At 41.7% G+C, this 17,806-nt stretch overlaps 1 protein-coding gene and 1 long non-coding RNA gene across 8 annotated transcripts in view; one reads left to right on the forward strand and one right to left on the reverse strand.

Moving 5' to 3' along the window:
- LOC138768879 (uncharacterized) overlaps positions 1-17,806 on the reverse strand; it is a 152,064-nt gene that overhangs the window by 75,295 nt on the left and 58,963 nt on the right. For 3 of the 5 annotated variants that reach the window (XR_011359172.1, XR_011359173.1, XR_011359174.1), the window contains exon 4: positions 1,390-1,452. The exons of the other annotated variants lie outside the window; for them this stretch is intronic. This is a non-coding gene — a long non-coding RNA (uncharacterized lncRNA). The remainder of the gene's footprint in view (positions 1-1,389; positions 1,453-17,806) is intronic. 5 annotated transcript variants of the gene reach the window in all.
- LOC138768844 (low-density lipoprotein receptor 1-like) overlaps positions 1-17,806 on the forward strand; it is a 54,040-nt gene that overhangs the window by 12,396 nt on the left and 23,838 nt on the right. For 2 of the 3 annotated variants that reach the window (XM_069946810.1, XM_069946817.1), the window contains exons 3-10: positions 2,795-2,917; positions 3,007-3,132; positions 3,387-3,558; positions 3,656-3,883; positions 7,886-8,004; positions 8,168-8,307; positions 8,519-8,660; positions 8,962-9,111. In XM_069946810.1, the coding sequence (XP_069802911.1) occupies positions 2,795-2,917; positions 3,007-3,132; positions 3,387-3,558; positions 3,656-3,883; positions 7,886-8,004; positions 8,168-8,307; positions 8,519-8,660; positions 8,962-9,111 (1,200 nt within the window). Of the gene's footprint in view, positions 1-2,794; positions 2,918-3,006; positions 3,133-3,386; positions 3,559-3,655; positions 3,884-7,885; positions 8,005-8,167; positions 8,308-8,518; positions 8,661-8,961; positions 9,112-13,503; positions 14,369-17,806 lie in introns of those variants that run through there. The other variant, XM_069946823.1, reaches the window with a different exon arrangement.

Below are 17,806 nucleotides of genomic sequence, written 5' to 3' on the forward strand. Positions count from 1 at the left end.
CCGTCTAAATAAGGTACAATAACATAACCAAACTTAGAGATGAATGAAAACAAGCCCCAAAATGATAATCACTAGGCCCTATGTATATAAAATAAATAAAAACTTTTTTTGTGTGCAAATAACGCTGTCAATCATACTGTGCATGCGCAAATCCTAATGAGATCTAGAAATATAAAAATACTGATATAAAGGTAAACGCATAGTAACACTAAAATATACTAGTGACCCTATAGATGAAGGAACAAAATCCGTCATTGTGGATATATCCAACCAGTTATTTTCAGATTCAAAAAAAGAGTAAAAGTGTAGTACTCCTAAACGCTGTGTAAAAGTCAAGTACATATTGAATATAAAACACCTATACAAATGTAAACTCCCTGTAAACAATACATGTACCCCAAAGTGTATATGTAAACAAAATTCCATATGTTATGTGAAGTTTAAAAGTGCCAAAGTGCATGCCCAAACGCTACTGATAAAAACTAACAGTCACCAAAAAATATATAAGAATGATCAGAACTAGTATTTATTGCGTGCACTAGAGAGGGACTATTCGCTCATGTAGGCCACAGTCGGACGCCCAAACCTGCAGGACAGAGTGAACTAATACAATAGGCAATGGTGAAGCCACAAAACATGATGCAGTACATATATAGCCCTGCTAAGATTATCCTGATTATCCGTATTATCCTGATGGAACAGATAGAGAGTCCAGAAATGTAGTAAAGAGTACTTAATCACATTATAATAGACACTGGCAACAATTGTCTTATAGACAATCTCAAACTGTGTTGAAGCAAGAAATAAGGGTGAATATAATAAAAGAAAAAGTGAAAAATGGGGGGGGGGCAAGAGGAATATATAAGGTGAAAACTGTGTATGTGTAAGAAAAAGGGAGAAGGGAGAAGTGATGGAGAGGAGAAAGAAAAATGTATAAGGTGAAGACTGTGTATGTGGAAGAAAAGGAAAAGGAAGGGAAAAAAGGGGAGAAAGGAAGATAAATGTGAAGCTGGGTCCAAGTAGTGTGAGTGACGTATGTCACTGTACGTATAGAGTAAATGATATGTGATATGACTAAAGTGAGGCACTGCAAATAAGGCCTGTGACAAGGGTGAATAAAACAGTTAGGCCTGCTCCAAAGGTGCAGGGTAATGTGAACAACCAAAAGAAAAAAAAAAGGGAAAAGTTTGAAAAATTATATATATATATATATATATATATATATATATATATATATATGTGTGTAAAAATATTGAAAAATAAAAGCCTTAAAGATAAGAAAGATAAAAGAATGAGAAAATAATAAACAGTAAGAACAAGCGTAAAGAATCATGCAAAGATGTTAGCCTGTGATATAGCTATCTAAAGAAGAGAGAAAAGGCTATTTACCTATTCTCACTAGGAACTTTTCCCCAAATGCTCCTCAGATGTTCTCCATAAAGTCTGCAAAACCTATTAGGGAAAAAGAAGGCAAGGAGGATAAAAAAGAGAACTCAAGAACTTTATGGTCAGTATTGTATACATGATGAAGGAAAAGAGAGAGTCAATATAAAACAATAATGTTAGATTATCCCAAAAAGCCAGTGAACAGTAGCTCCTCGTTCAAACCTAAAGGATTGATGGTGTTGAGTTCATAAATCCATCTTGATTCCTTTTGCAGGAGAACATAGGTACCTATAGGCCCACTGTAACCTTTTCCAGACCCACAATTTGTAAGCCGTGGGTCTTACCATGATATTTCTCCAAAAAGTATGCTCCTACTACAGTCAGAGGCTTACCTTGTTTAGCATCTCGCTTGGCTAGGTTGATTGTTGAAATGTGTTTTGGATCCTCTTTCTCAACTCCTGTGTGGTCTGGCCCACATAAATCTTTCGGCATGGACACAGAATGGCATAAATCACTTGCTTGGTTCGACAGTTAATGTACTGGGGGATAAACCTTCCCACTTTGAGGATCTTCTAGCTGTTTTGTGGGTTTGATAAATTGGCAAATATATCATTGACCACACCCATAAGTGCCCATCATTCTGTGACCCCTTCCTGTTCTTGCAACTGGATATGTAAAATGACTTAGTGTAAGACGGTCCTTCAAGTTTGGTGCCCTTTTTGCTGTAGTCAATGGTTACTACCTGTTCCAATGACCAGCAGAATAGTGGAAGTAGCTAGCTAGAAGGTTTGAAAAGTTCTTAAGTATTGGGCAACGATGGCTCAATTGCTGCCACCTGACGTAACTGGACTCTTATTGTCGTTAAGTTTTCCTTATTGCTCCATTTTTCTATGGTTTAACCATACAAACTGAATGTATGCTCACTTGCACCTCCATCTCCAGCATCTCTTCCTTTCCCCTCTACCTTCTATTGCTCTTCCCCCACCAACACCTTCCACAATATGCTGCCTTCCCAGTGCTATATAAGAGCAATATATTTGGAGACAATGGGGGACATATATGAGGCGCATGCCTCTTAGCAAACCCTGCCAGCCAGACGCAGGCAATGCGGGACAAATCTAGATTTGTATTATGATTTACAAAAGCAGCACTGTGGATGAGTGGAAAAGCAGCACAGCTAAGATATGCTATCACTATCGTCAATAAAACTGTGGTCAGGGCAATAATAGCATACACTTGCCAACAGATGGGAATACCCCTTCAATAAGTGTAAAACGGTCAGAGACTGTAGAGACTGGTCAGATAAACCACTAAAGGAATGTGGTGACTGACAAACCTTGTCACCTCTACCATGTACATGATATCTGCCGTTTGATGTATATTTACAATGCGGCCATCTTGGGTTCAGCAGGTAAAAATGAATGTTTGGAAAAGAATGGCGGCTGCTCTCATATATGCAATGATCTCAAGATTGGATACAAGTGTTTGTGCCCAGGGGGATATCGCCTAGTCGTCGGAAAAAAATGTGAAGGTAAATTGGTGTCTAAAGTTTCCTACTTGTACAATTTCACTGGGTTATGCTTTATGGGGTTAGAGAATTGTCAATCTTTATCCCTTTAGATATTAATGAATGTGACTTACCTGATACCTGCAGCCAAATCTGCACTAACCTGGAAGGAAGCTACAAGTGCGAATGCTATGATGGTTACCAAATCGATCCCATGACTGGGTCCTGCAAGGCCACTGGTGAGTACAGTGGAAACACCACAGGGAAAGCTATGGCAAAACTGTTTTTCCATACATTACAGAAATGCAATATAACTTGGCCATTCATCTGTAATATATGGACAAGCTAAGGTCTGCAGATCAAGAGGTACTCATTATTAGCGGCTCTGACTTATAATAGGGTATGAGGACCCCAGCCATTAGGTTACATAGAAAGGTTATATGCTCGTGTTTTGTATGGACTATCTACTAAGCATGTATCTATTTCCAAATAGGAACAGTGGCTTACCTCTTCTTTACCAACCGTCATGAGGTGAGGAAGATGACACTGGACAAAAACGAGAACACACGTTTCATCCCAAGTCTTAAGAATGTAGTAGCATTGGATATAGACATAGCAAGCAATAAAATCTACTGGTGTGACTTGTCCCAAAAGAAAATTTACAGGTAATGAGAGTGACGGTAACAATAGTTCTTGTGTATCTAGTTAGTTATTTCCTTTGTGACATTCACAAGATCAACCTGTCTGTTCTTACCCCTACAGTGCTTTAATGGACAAGGCTCATAACTTATCCCACCATGAGACTGTCATCGGTAATGAAATCCAAGCTCCAGACGGTATTGCAGTAGACTGGGTCCATGGCAACCTATACTGGACAGACTTTATCAAAAGCACCATCTCTGTGGCTAATACTGCTGGTTCCAAGCGAAAAACACTCTTCAGAGAGGGTCTGAGTAAGCCACGAGATATTGTGGTAGATCCCACAAAAGGGTAAGACATTAGTCTTTTCTTCTTCTCTGTTCACATCTTTATGCTGAGCAGTGGTCTCAAAGCTATGTATTAGAATTGCAGGATTAAAACTCCCAGAATTTATACTCATTCACAAAAGTTTCCCATTTGAATGTTTAGAGGTTAAGGTAGACCCTCACGGTCAGTTTATTTGCTTAAATTGTAAGATATATGCTGCTAAATGGGTGCTATGCTCCATCTACATATGTCCACCCTATAATGGCTCGATCATGAAAAATCACCTGCTTCTCATAGGTGATTTCAATTCTGTCCTGGATGGCCTCTTGGATAGGGTGTCCATGGCATTGTTAATTCCCGTAGATCGAGTGAGCCAACCGGAACACTCTGTTGTCAGAGGTGGCTCTCTTCAATATTTGGAGGGAACGGCATCCTGGTGTGCGAGCCTATTCTTGTTACTCAGCTACGCACAACAGTCTCTCTCGCATTGATTTGGCCCTTGGAGACTCTCGTGCATTATCTCAGGTGATAGAGGTGGAATATTTACCGCGCACACTCTCTGACCACTCACCCTTAAGTCTATTATTAGCACACCCTGGGGTTTGGCGCTGTACTATACGGACCTGGCGGCTTAACCCACACTGGCTGTCTGTCCTAAAGGTACCTGGCATTCACATGGCGGTGGGGGAATTTTTTACTCATAATGCTGGCTCTTATAAAGCGATCAACGATTTCTCGTTCGGTCGTTAATCGTTAACTGCATTTCAACCGAACGATTATCGTTTAGATTAGAACGATTTAACGGTAATCTGAACGATAATCGTCCGGTGGAATAGGGCCCTTAGGGAGGCTCAAAAGGCACTTACAGACTTCGATTTGGAATCGGCAGCCCACAAGATAAATTTTGCTAAACATGTGTTTTTCGTGGAGGGGGAACATACTGGGCATTTACTGTCTGTCATTACTGGCTCCCAGGGGGGGCCCTTCCTTCCTCACGCATATTAAGAATGCGCATGGTGCCCTGGTAACTTCCACACCTGACATCATAGACATTTTTTACTCCTACTACACAGATTTATATAGCTCCAAGTTAGAGGCCACCCCCAACCACATTAGAGACTTTCTGTCCTCTGTTACTCTCACCTCCCTGACTGATGATGCACGAGAGTCCCTGGACGTTCCGCTAACACTGGAGGAACTGGAGGCGGCGGCCTCCTCCATCACCAATAATAGGGCGCCAGGACTCGATGGGCTGCCAGGCGAATTATTTAAAAAGGTTGGGGATGTACTACTACCTAAACTACTGGAGGTTTGGCAGGCTTCTGTGGAGTCGGGTTCTTTACCTGCTACGATGAGGAAGGAGGTGATCGTTGTCCTACCAAAACCTGGCAGGGATGCATCCTTACCTGGATCCTATAGACCCATATCTTTGTTGTCTACTGACATTAAGATATTGGCCAAGGCTATTGCTAATAGGTTGTCCCTCTATATGAATACTCTTATTCATCCTAATCAAACGGGGTTCATCCCTGCCAGGTCCACTGCCATGAACATTAGGCTGTTATACGTTAATCTTCAGTTGCCCTCTGAGAACCCGGGGAATAGGGCAGTCTGTTCTCTCAACGCTGTCAAGGCTTTTCACAGCATCGAATGGCCCTTCCTGTGGGCTGTGTTGGATAAAATGCGATTTGGACCGCACTTTATTGCCTGGATCCAACTACTATATTCCTCACCATGTGCCAGGTTAAAAATTAATGGGGGCCTCTCTCCCCAATTTGAGCTGCGACGGGGGACGCGACAGGGTTGCCCTCTGTTGCCTCTCCTCTTTGCACTTGTTATTGAGCCACTGACGGCTCTAGTACGGGGTCATACAGGCATCCGGGGATTCCGTAGGGGCTCTCAGGAGAAAAAAAACGTGTTATACGCGGATGATATATTGTTGCACTTAAATGACACTGATGCTTCCCTTACGACGGCCGCCTCACTTATAAATAACTTTGGTAGATTCTCGGGATTATCTATTGGCTGGGACAAGTCGGTGCTGCTGCTGCTTGATGTTGACGTGGGGCAGGTGCCTTCCTTACCTTTCCCGCTTAATATTGTCACTGAATTTAAATACCTCGGTATCTTTATAACTAAAGATATTAAAGCGTATGAGAGATTGAATCTCACACCACTTCTCACTAAATTCCAAGCTAAATTAGGAGTGTGGCGTAGGCTCCCACTATCAGTGGTGGGACATACAAATTTACTAAAAATGGTGTGGATGCCCCAACTGTTATATGGGTTGCATAACTCCCCGGTATGTGTCCCTCTGTGTTTCTTCCACAAAGTGCATAGTTTATTCAGAGACCTGATATGGGGTTCCCAACACCCTCTCATAAAACTAGAAACCCTACAGAGGGCCAAAACTTCGGGGGGCTTAGCAGTGCCCAACGCCATGGTCTATTTCCTGGCTTCCCAACTGCAACACTTTAGGGGTTGGGAAACAGATACGATAGCGGATCCCACCTCCCAACTGCTGCAAACCCATTTTGCCACCGAGAGACTATTTGAGGTGCTGGAGGCCAAACGCTTCTCTACCGCTACTGCGGGACAGCCAACGCTACAGCTTTACCATAGGGTTTGGTGGAAGGTGAGGGATATGTATGGGCTGACTGGGCCCTCCGCGTACACTTCTATATGGGATACCCCCTGGTTGGGAGAGCTTTTCTTCCTGGAAGTGTTTACACAATGGCAGGATTTAGGCCTCTGGAGGGTGGCACAATTGTATTTCAATGGTCAACTGAAAAGTTTCCAGCAACTGGGGGAAGAGTTCCCCATACCTAGAACCCACTTTTATAAATATTTGCAGCTACGCCATGCTTGTGAAGGGGAGGGTGAGACCCTGACTAGAGAACGGATTATCATTCCACCTGTTGATTTAGTGGGCACTTTCACATCCACCTCTGGCCTGATCTCCATTCTATATATTCATCTGCATGATAAATTCCTGGAAAAACACCCGCTGACCATCAAAGAAAAATGGGAGGCTGATCTGGGTCCCCTTAAGGATGATCTGTGGAAGGAGGTCTTAGAGATGACATCCCAATTGTCTGTGGGGGAGCAGCACCGTTTGTCCCAGTTATATCTTTTGCATCGGGTGTATAGGACGCCGGAGTTCTTATATAAAGTGGGGGTCCGCTCTGATGCTCTGTGTCCTAGATGTCGAAAAGACGAGGGAGTGGTCCTGCATATGTTCTGGCGATGCCCCAAATTGACACGATACTGGCAGGAGGTTGCTTCCACCATTCAGTATGTATTTTCTATTCTATTAGAACAATCCCCCTTAGTATGTGTTCTGGGCTATGTGGAAGACTTAAATGTAACTACCCCTGATAGCTATTGCCCGGATACTGTACATGGCAAGGAAATTGATTGCCGAATCCTGACTTGACCAGGACCCCCCGACGATCTCAGCCCTCATTGCTAAGGTTAACTGGCTCATTGCCAACGATAAACATGCTTACGAGAATCGGGAAGCTATGAAAAAGTTTGAAAAAATATGGGTCCGTTGGCTAGACACTCCAAGCCTGGCACTGTTGTCACTTACAAGGGGCAGGGCTATTCCCTCTGTGGTTCCCTCATTATATTTATGTACAAAGTTTGGACACGATTGTTCTTCATGTTCTTCGCATCCTGTTGGTTGTCACGGATGATCCAGAGATTCGGCAGATTTTATTGAGTTGCATTTTTCTATACAGATGGATATACTGAATACTACAATGGACATTGCCAATACAGTTTTTGTACTGTTTGTGTTGTTGTTGTTTTGCGGGGACTGGACTTGTGTGTTGTTCTTCTCTGCTGTTGTCCTTTATAAATGAAAAAAGCTTAATAAAAATTCTTTGACTTAAAAAAAAACTCCCAGAATTACCTGCAGAATGATAGGCATTTTAGTTTTGCAACTGATGATGCTCAAGTTGGAGATCTTAATGTAGAGTGATCATTGGCTCATATTAAATCCTCTTCTCTTTACTTTCTCAGGTTCATGTACTGGACTGACTGGGGCTTTCATGCCAAGATCGAGAGGGGTGGTCTGAATGGAGCAGCCAGATATACCCTGGTTGACAGTAACATTGAATGGCCCAATGGAATCACACTGGGTGAGTATTTTATACAATCGGGAAAATGTTTAGTGTTGTTGTCATGCAGCGTCCGTTTTGCCAGTGATGGTCCTTGAATTCACATAAAACCTAAGACGTAATAAACCAAGAATATTACTGAGAATTCTCTTCATCTGACAACATGTTGTATATTCACCTTCAGACCTGACCCATCAGAGACTATACTGGGTGGACTCCAAATTGAACACTCTGTCCAGCATTGACGTTACTGGAGGAAACAGGAGGATGGTCATTGCTGATGAACATTTCTTATCTCATCCAATCGGCCTCACTATCTTTGAGGTAAGTTATAGCTCTCTGGGTTTTTTCACCTATAAAATTAACCCAATTAAAGACTTAAAAGACTACCAGTCTGCTAGATGCAACCTGTAATTCTGCTAAGTATTTCCTAAAGTGTACCCTCTCATGTGGAGTGAGCTTACACCTCTTACACCAGCTTTAGTATTGCCTTTCCACTTTTAACATTCTATAACATTTGTTTTACTTTCTGAAGGACCTGGTTTTCTGGACTGATATGCACAATGAAGCCATATTCAGTGCTAACAGGCTGACCGGAGACCAAATTAAGAAGGTGGCCAAGGATCTGGTATCACCAGAAGACATTGTCCTGTATCACATAAGGGCACAACCTGCAGGTAGGACATGCAATGGTCTTTATAGCAGAAACACTTTTATATGGCATTGTGAGTATTTGTAAAATATAACCAGGAAAGCTGCACAACATGAAACTGATGAAAAAAAATCTCCATTATACTGTAGCTTCCCTCTCTGCATTTGTGTTGCAAATATTGATGCAAAATACTGTGGTGTGCAAGTGGCCATAGTCACAGCAATGGAAAGCCTTAGTATGCAATGCTTATTTCTAGATCACACAGTTATCTAGCTATACTCCTTATTATTCAAGCATCACCAATGTTGCATTTATTTCCTTTCTAGCTGAAAACCGATGCAATTCCGATCTTGAAAATGGAGGATGTGAATATATGTGCCTGCCAGCCCCCAATATCACTGCACAGTCCCCCAAGTATACTTGTGTATGTTCTGACGGAGAACACTTGGGACTAGACATGAGGAGCTGTGTAAAAGGTATATGGTCTCCTTATAGCTATTGTCATCTCTTCCTATAGTGTAAAAGAATCCTACCAACCCTCTTGCTATATTAGCTTTTTATGAGCAGTATTCGTTCTGTGTATCTTAATGGGTACCTATCATTTAAACAAACTTCTGACATATTCTACAAATATGTCAGGGGTTTGTATTGGTGGGGGTCCGGGTGCTAATACCCCCGCCGATTGCTAGAATGAAGGGCCAGGCACGCTCTGCCCCTTCATCTCTGCTCTCACTGGTAAAGTAGCGTTGGACAGAATTATAATGCAGTGGAGTCTAAGTTCCTCCTTGGGGGTATTCCCAAGAGCTAAAAAAATGAAATGCCTCCAAACCTAGCTGGTCTTAGTCACCAAGTCCCCCTGAGTATTTTGAGCCATCTCCTATCTTTCTAGCTGCTGCCGTTCCCGAGTTACACGTTTTTCTAAAAGATGGTCTATATCCAAAATAGGAAACTACATTTTCCATGATGCAATGCTTATGCCCGATGATGATGTAGCAGAGCTGAGATGGCGATGGTGATGTAGCACAGTGGAAATGGCAATGGGGATGTAGCAGAGCTGAGATGGCGATGTAGCAGAGCTGAGATGGCGATGTAGCAGAGCTGAGATGGCGATGTAGCAGAGCTGAGATGGCGATGTAGCAGAGCTTAGATGGCGATGTAGCAGAGCTGAGATGGCGATGTAGCAGAGTGAAGATGGCGATGTAGCAGAGCTGAGATGGTGATGTAGCAGAGCTGAGATGGCGATGTAGCAGAGCGGAGATGGCGATGTAGCAGAGTGAAGATGGTGATGTAGCAGAGTGAAGATGGCGATGTAGCAGAACGGAGATGGTGATTATGCAGCAGAGGAGCACTGTGGGCATCCAGGGGTGAGGCGGCTGCAGGTGAGTTCGCAGTGAAGGTGGGACTGGGGGGGCCGCACACACAGGAGCGACACATGGGCTGCGGGTGAGCTGCGGGGGAGGTTTACAGACCGTGGGAACAGGCGTCCACCGGGAGACCTGGGGGAGGCTGCACTGAATGGACCCTGGGTGAGCCGGGGTGGGGGTGGGGAGACTGTGGGTATTCCGCCTGGAGCGCTGCCGGCGGCCACCGGGTAAGCTGGGGGGGGGGGCACAGACTCTGGGTACGCTCCGGGCGGGGGTGATACATATTGCTGGTGAGCTCCAGGGCGAGGGGGAGGCACACAGTGGGGAGAGATCAGGGGGGTTGGGTGAATGGGGTTACACAGTGGGGGGGGGCTGCTGTCAGAGAGAAGCGCTAACCCAGCCCATTGAAGAGATGGAGAACACGTGATGCCGACTTGGTGGGTGGGGGCCAGGAGCCGGGAGTGGAGACAGGTTGGACTGAGATTTGATGATTCTATGCATTTGAAGGCATCTAGATAACAGCAAAACTGTGCAGAATCCATAATAAATTGATATTGGAAAGATGGAAAGCTATGGGTGGGCAATGTACTAATGCAAAAATAATTTGGGGGGGAATACCCCTTTAGGCTGCGTTCACACTACATATATTTCAGTCAGTATATTTCAGTCAGTATTGCAACCAAAACCAGGAGTGGATTAAAAACACAGAAAGGATCTGTTCACACAATGTTGAAATTGAGTGGATGGCCGCCATATAACAGTAAATAACGGCCATTATTTTAATACAACAGCCGTTGTTCTAAAATAACAGCAAATATTTGCCATTAAATGGCGGCCATCCACTCAATTTCAACATTGTGTGAACAGATCCTTTCTGTGTTTTTAATCCACTCCTGGTTTTGGTTGCAATACTGACTGAAATATACATATACTGACTGAAATATACGTAGTGTGAACGCAGCCTTAAAGCGTAACTGTCATTTAAAGGAGAGGTTCGGGGAAAAAGTGCAGGGAATAAAAGCACTTCATGTGCATTTCCCAAAATAAGTGTATATTGGTGTATATAACTTATCTTTTCTTTTTTTTTTTGGGGGGGGGGGGGGGGCGATACAATACTTTAATAAAGATTTTTGCCGGTCTTCTCCTTTAAATGTAATTTTTCAGAAAACAATAATTATCAATAGTACAAGCAATTTTAAGAAACTCTGTAATATGTTTTATTAAGCAAACTTTCCTTCTCTACTCAAAAAGCTGTTTTCCTACCTCCCCCCCTTATTTCAGAAGTATCTATTATGCTCTATGGAAAGGGGAGGGGTCGAGGGGGATGATTGAGCACTGAAAGTAGAAAAGTCAGCGCTGCTAAACACTACATCCTGCAATCTTCTTCCACGAAGCTCCCAGATAAGCATTGACCTTTCTGACCTGTGAATCCAGCGTTTTATGTACCCAGTCTCCAAACTGTACAACTTCTTCTTGTATGTTCTCTTCCTGCTCACTCATCCCTCTCCCCTCCATAGGTTATAATGGACACAACAGAACTCATCTCCACTTTGTTGATAATGAACAGATAAGAAGTATTGGGGGGGAAACAGCTTTTCGAGTACAGAAAGGGGCTATTTTGCATAATATAACCTATTACAGATGATATGGTAATTTATAAAAATGTATGTGTCATATATATTAGTGTAGTTAAGCATAACTTCTATTTCTTTGTACAACAGCTAATGTGTACCAGATGGTCTCAATCCCATATGGGGGGGTTGCTTATCTTTGCACAGGGCTCTATCTTTGTTTTCTCTCGTATTTTACAGTTTCTTTGTTTCCATCATATTACTTATACTTGTGTCCTCATATTAGCTATGTTAATGTATGCATAAATCATATATATATTGGGCAGTTCTGATTGGAAGCAATATCCTTAAGGCTGAACCCTAATGGATGAGTTGTAATTTGAAATGTAAAGGCCCATTCCAGAGCTCATGCCTGTAAATGCCTGTAAATAGATTTTGGGAGGTCACGGGGGGGGGGGGGGGGGGGGGAGAAGACCTTCACATGCTAAAAGTAGTGATGTGTCTGTCTTTCTGGCCGAATTAACCCTTACTCTCAAGAAGGGTATTCAAGAATGGGAAAGCTCATAGACAATGTGGTGAAATCCTGGGGTTGTGGGATCATAAAAAAAAATATTACCACAACAGTTTCTGGGGGCTCGTCCGGGATCCCAATAGTTGTTCATAGGGACAATCGATGAGGAACCCTGATATTGGACAACTGGGAACTGCACCTAAAGCCCTGCGGCAGGTAAGATGATCTTTGCTATGTTACTGTGCCTTCCTGCTTGTCCATATCATTGTCCCAGGTATTGTCTCTCTGTAACTCTTTGGGATCAAAATACACTCTTGTCTGTGATGCTCTGTATGTATTTGGAGTCTGCTTATTGTGTATGATTGAATGTTTTGGGTATGAATGATACTTTTTTTTGTTTTTGTTTTAAATGATACCTATAAGGGGTAAATTGTAAGGTAATGAGGAAAATTGGAAATGGTAAGTTTGAAGAAGGACTTTGGTATGTTGCTTGGCATATTTAAGTTGTTGAAAAGCTGCCACAGTTGAGGACAACTGTCAGTAGAGAGTGATTCCCACAGTTGCGCCTAGAGGCTGAGATAATGGTGGGCTTTGAGTTTAGGGAGGCTAATCACCCCACCTACTTGGATAGCACGGATCAGAGAAATCTCACAGGGGTGGACAACCCATCCTTGGTGAAGGGTGGGGTAGGAAAGCTGCAGAGATAGTAGAAATGAAGCTGGGAAGAGGGCTGTTAAAAGGCTTTAAAAAAAAAGAAGAAAAAAAGAAGCAAACATGCCGAAAGAAAGATGTTTGAAATGGAACTGTGGAAGAAGTTTAGTAATGGTAATAGATATTGGAAGTAAATAAAATGACGTGAAAAGAAGTTTGTGGCATAGATATGTGTATTGGTGTGTTTACACAGACAGATTTAACTGACAGATCTTTGAAGCTACAGCCAAGAATGGATTTGAGAAGAGGAGAAATTTCAGTCTTTCCTTTATGTCTTTCTTTATGACCTGTTCCGTTTATAGCCTGTTCCTGGCTTTGGCTTAAAAAAAATCTGTCAGATCCCTCTGTCTAAACACACCATTAGTATGTGTGAGAGTTTTTGTTCTTAGTGAAAGTTTGCAGAATGCATAGAGGGACTGTTTCAGTGATAGTGATCGGTGGATGAGAGGGATGTGTGTTTCTGCTGCTGTGGGCTTTTGGCACCAGATGCTCAATACAGAACAAATTGAATGTGTTGGTTTCCTGTTGTACACTTGGGAAAGTTGTGTTGGTCTTTGTTGGTGGTGATGGTTTTGTTTGTGTAAATGACTGAAGCTTCTTGTATTTTGATATTTTTCTAATTGGTGGTATTAGATGTATTCACTTTATTTGGTTTAAAAAAAAATATAATAATTTTTGTCAGTGATCAATTTAGTTTTTTTTCCATTACAGCTATATGACGTCAAGAAATCCTTAACATGGGGGATATGTCATTAAGTATCTGCTGATTTCTTAGGAATAAGCGAGAACATTTGGTTTGGTAACCTACACTTTGATTATAATAATGTGCATTGTGATTATTATTTTTTTTTTTTTTTAAAGAACTCTATATATTTTATTTTTGTGTGTACATTTCTGAAGTGGTGGACCCTTGGGTGTCTTGTCTTTGTTGTTGCGTATTGTTTTATGTCTGTCTGTTCTTTATCAGCAGCCCTATTACATTGCCCTATTACACCAACAGATTATTTGACAGATTTTTTGAGCCAAAGCCAGGAATGGACTATAAACAGAGAACAGGGTATTACAGAAAGATTGAGATTTCTCCTCTTCTCAGATCCATTCTTGGCTTTGGCTTAAAAAAAAGAATCTGTCAGATAATCTGTTGGTGTAATGGGGCCCTAAAATGGTCAGTCAACACTTCAATGGTCAATGAGTGACTGGACAGGAGAGCTCAATACATTTTACCCAGATTAGGGGGGTTGGTGGGAGGAGAAAGATGTGTCATGGAAGGGAGAGTGACAGCCCCTTTGTCTCTCCTGAACATAGTCAGTGTGACATTACTGGGAAAGGAAACAAAGGGCAAAGAGCAATCTTACTATAAAGTGGCCGACACCATAACCATATCAAACTTGGAGTCAATGAAGCTAATGTAATCAAGGAAGCTAATGTCATAGGAACCATTGCTAATACAAAGATTTGTTTTTTTTAGGGTACACAAGACCTTACATGGTTGGGTGTATGTATTCTTTTCCTGTTTTTAAGTGTTTTTAATATCCTATATGTTTTGGTTGTGTAATAAAGCTTTTTTGATACTTTGCATGTAATTTTGAGGTGTCAGACTTCACACACTCAGCACATGAATGTATAGTATAGTATCATTACATTACATTGGTGGCCCCAGGATTTAACAATGCTAATATGAAGTGTGCACATGCTTGTATCATCTTTGCCTGTAATAGCTTATATAAAACAGTAATGGTACCTGTCTAATGGCCCATAAGTATCTTACCCATTCCAAAGACTACAAATGGACTTCATTCAACTACACTAGTGGGTCAGTATGAGTATGTGCGGGTCTGTTTTGATCTCTTTTAACCCCTAACGATGGATGACGTATATTTGTCATCACACCGCTAGGGGAGTTCAGAGGGGGCTGCACCGCCATCCTGCTCTGAATTGCTGCAATCCTGACTGCTATCTGCAGCCCGGGACTGTGGCTATTAGGACAGTTAAATGCAGCTGTCCTCCATAGGCCTTTCCCTGGGTTCTAGTGCCTGGATCCCCCCTACCAGGTGATTTTTGTAAATTAATTAAAATAAATAAACATATTTGGTATCGCCGCATGCTTAATCACCTAAAATATTAAATTATCACATTCCTGATCTTGCATGGTAAACAGCGTAAGCACAAAAACCCGCCAAAGTGCAAAATTGCACATTTTTGTTTGCATTAAATCCAGAAAAAAATTCTAAAAATTCTAATGGATAATAATAATTAATAAAAAGCGGCCAAAAAGTTGCATATACGCATGTAAGATACCGATAGAAAGTACAGATCATGGTGCAAAAAGTCGCATAAAGAAAAAGTCGCATATATGCAAGTAAGGTACCGATAGAAAGTACAGATCATGGCCCCATAGACCAACAAATAAAAGCGTTATAAGCATGGGAATAGACCAATTTTAAGGAACATTTATTCTCTTTAAAAGGTTTTATTTTTTTTAAAGCTGTCAAATAATATAAAAGTTATGCAAGTTGCATATTGTTGTAATCGAACCGACTTGAGGAACATATAAAACATGTTAATTTTACCATAGAATGAACGGTGTAAACACATCTCCCCTCCCCCCAAATTAAAACAGAAATGTTTTGTTTTGTTTTTTCAATTTCACCGCGCATGTAATTTTTTTTTTGCAGCGTATTTTATGCAAAAATTAAGTCTGCCATTTCAAAGTAAAATTAGAGGCGCAAACAATAAGGGCTCATGTGGATCTTTGGGGGAAAAATACAAGTGCTATGGCCTTTTAAACACGAGGAGGAAAAAACAAAAATTGGCTGGGTCTTTAAGGAGTTAAGCTACAGAAAATAATATGGCCAAGGAACAGCTGTCTAAGGTGATCTGCTGATAAGATGTCCCTGAGATCTGGACTCTGTAGCTGGTACCCTTCTATCAATTCTTTTTTGTATTAAGAAATTTTTATTGCATTTTTAAATTTTTAGACAACAACAGGGATGGATGACAGACATAGGGCGACAAGTATCATCCGGCGTACGGATGATGTTCGGCGGAAAGTGCCGATTTGCGTATTTTTTTATTCGCAAATGGCCGTTTTGCGAATAAAATATTCACAAATCGGCACTTTCCGCCGAGTACGCCACGGGGGCGAGGAGGGGGTGAGAAGGGGGCGGAACAGAGGGCGCGGACTCAGAGTCCGCGCGATTCACTATGCGTTCCGCCAAAAGATACGCCGAAAACCTACTCCAGCCCTCAGCTGGCGTAGGTTTTCGGCTGTGCTCCCGACGCGCACAGGATTTATGTAGAGGCAGACCGCCTCTACATAAATCCCCGTAGCGCCGGAGATGCGGGGACATTTATAAGTCCGGTGTAAAAATGCCGGACTTAATAAATGTCCCCCATAGAGTCCATCACCCTTTTATCAATTCTGGTGATTATGTGATAAGAAGCATGTAAAAAGAGTTTCCAGATATGCTGGTCATCTCCAGAAGTATTTAACAACTCCAACATGGATAAAGCTAGAAGGCACCGATCTGCAAGTGTATCTCTAAAGGAACTGCTACGTGACTCTTCACGAATCTTCAGTGTCTACAACTACAGTCTCATTGTGCTAAATAATAAAATGGACATAATGGGGGAGATTTATCAAAGGGTGTAAAATTTAGACTGGTGCAAACTACCCACAGCAACCAATCACAGCTCAGCTTTAGGCAGTGCTGAAAGGAAAGAGGAGCTGTGATTGGTTGCTGTGGGCAGTTTGCACCAGTCTAAATTTTACACCCTTTGATAAATCTCCCCCAATATGTTCTTGGGGACAGTAAGTTTATAAACCATCATTAAGTTATTGTAACAATAATAATTTATCAGATCGTCAGATGTGTATATATTCTCTGATAGCTGCACAGTCTATGTGACACCGTAGGAAGAGACTCAGAGGGTGAACATTGGTGTTACAGTGCCTATAATAGAGGAGGTTATTGCCCCTTGTAGAGTGGTAATAGGATCAGAGGCGAAATTTAGTTTCCAGAAGGCACTACATAATAGAGATTGTAGACTCAATAGGTTGTTTGGGTGATAAAATACATAACCCCAGTTGGAGATGGGCATATAATTTTATAAAGGTCCAATATTTCATATGAAGGGAAGGGAATATAACTGCTATTCTATTATTCTAGATGGTACCATAGCCCAGTGGGAAACAAGTAATGTGAACAGCAGTGTGTGATGTGTGACTCCGTATGGTTAGTGGATATAACACATGTAATAGGTCACTATGGAAGTAGCGTTATTAGTTGCTGTCTCAAGAAATTATTGTTTGTACTTAGTTTGTTGAATACAGCTGGGTGGTTTAATAAGTTTTGGAAGTTTGCATTGTGTCCCCTATGTGAGGCTGGGAGGATCAGTTTTATTCTATTGACTGAGATTAAAAAATTGTCACAGTCAATACATAAAGAAGCAGGCATACATGTTGTCAGTGTTTATAAGCATAAACAGGTAATCAGACAGGTTCAATGATAAGAACACAGATGTGTGAATTTGCAGTGGTACCCATAGCACATCTTTCCAACAGTAATTCAAAATCCTTTGCTTTTGTCTTTTCTGGTGAATGATTGTACCCTGCCCTTCAGAAGGGTAAGGGCCCTATTCCACCGGACGATTATCGTTCAGATTATCGTTAAATCGTTCGAATCTAAACGATAATCGTTCGGTTGAAATGCAGTTAACGATTAACGACCGAACGAGAAATCGTTGATCGCTTTATAAGACCTGGACCTATTTTTATCGTTGCTCGTTCACAAATCGTTCGCATTGAATAAGTCATCGTTCAGTCGTTCGCAATAGATGCGAATGCAATAGCGAATAAATAGCGAAGAAAAACAATCGCAATTACGATCATAAGTAACGAATATCTTTCCATGGAAATGAGTGAACGTTTTCAGGTCTTTTGCAATAGCGGTCGTTTGTTAACGATTATGCAAACAATAATCATCCGGTGGAATAGGGCCCTTAATGTAGCTGG

Source organism: Dendropsophus ebraccatus, chromosome 1, assembly GCF_027789765.1.
Source record: "Dendropsophus ebraccatus isolate aDenEbr1 chromosome 1, aDenEbr1.pat, whole genome shotgun sequence".
Classification (NCBI taxonomy): Eukaryota; Metazoa; Chordata; class Amphibia; order Anura; family Hylidae; genus Dendropsophus; species Dendropsophus ebraccatus.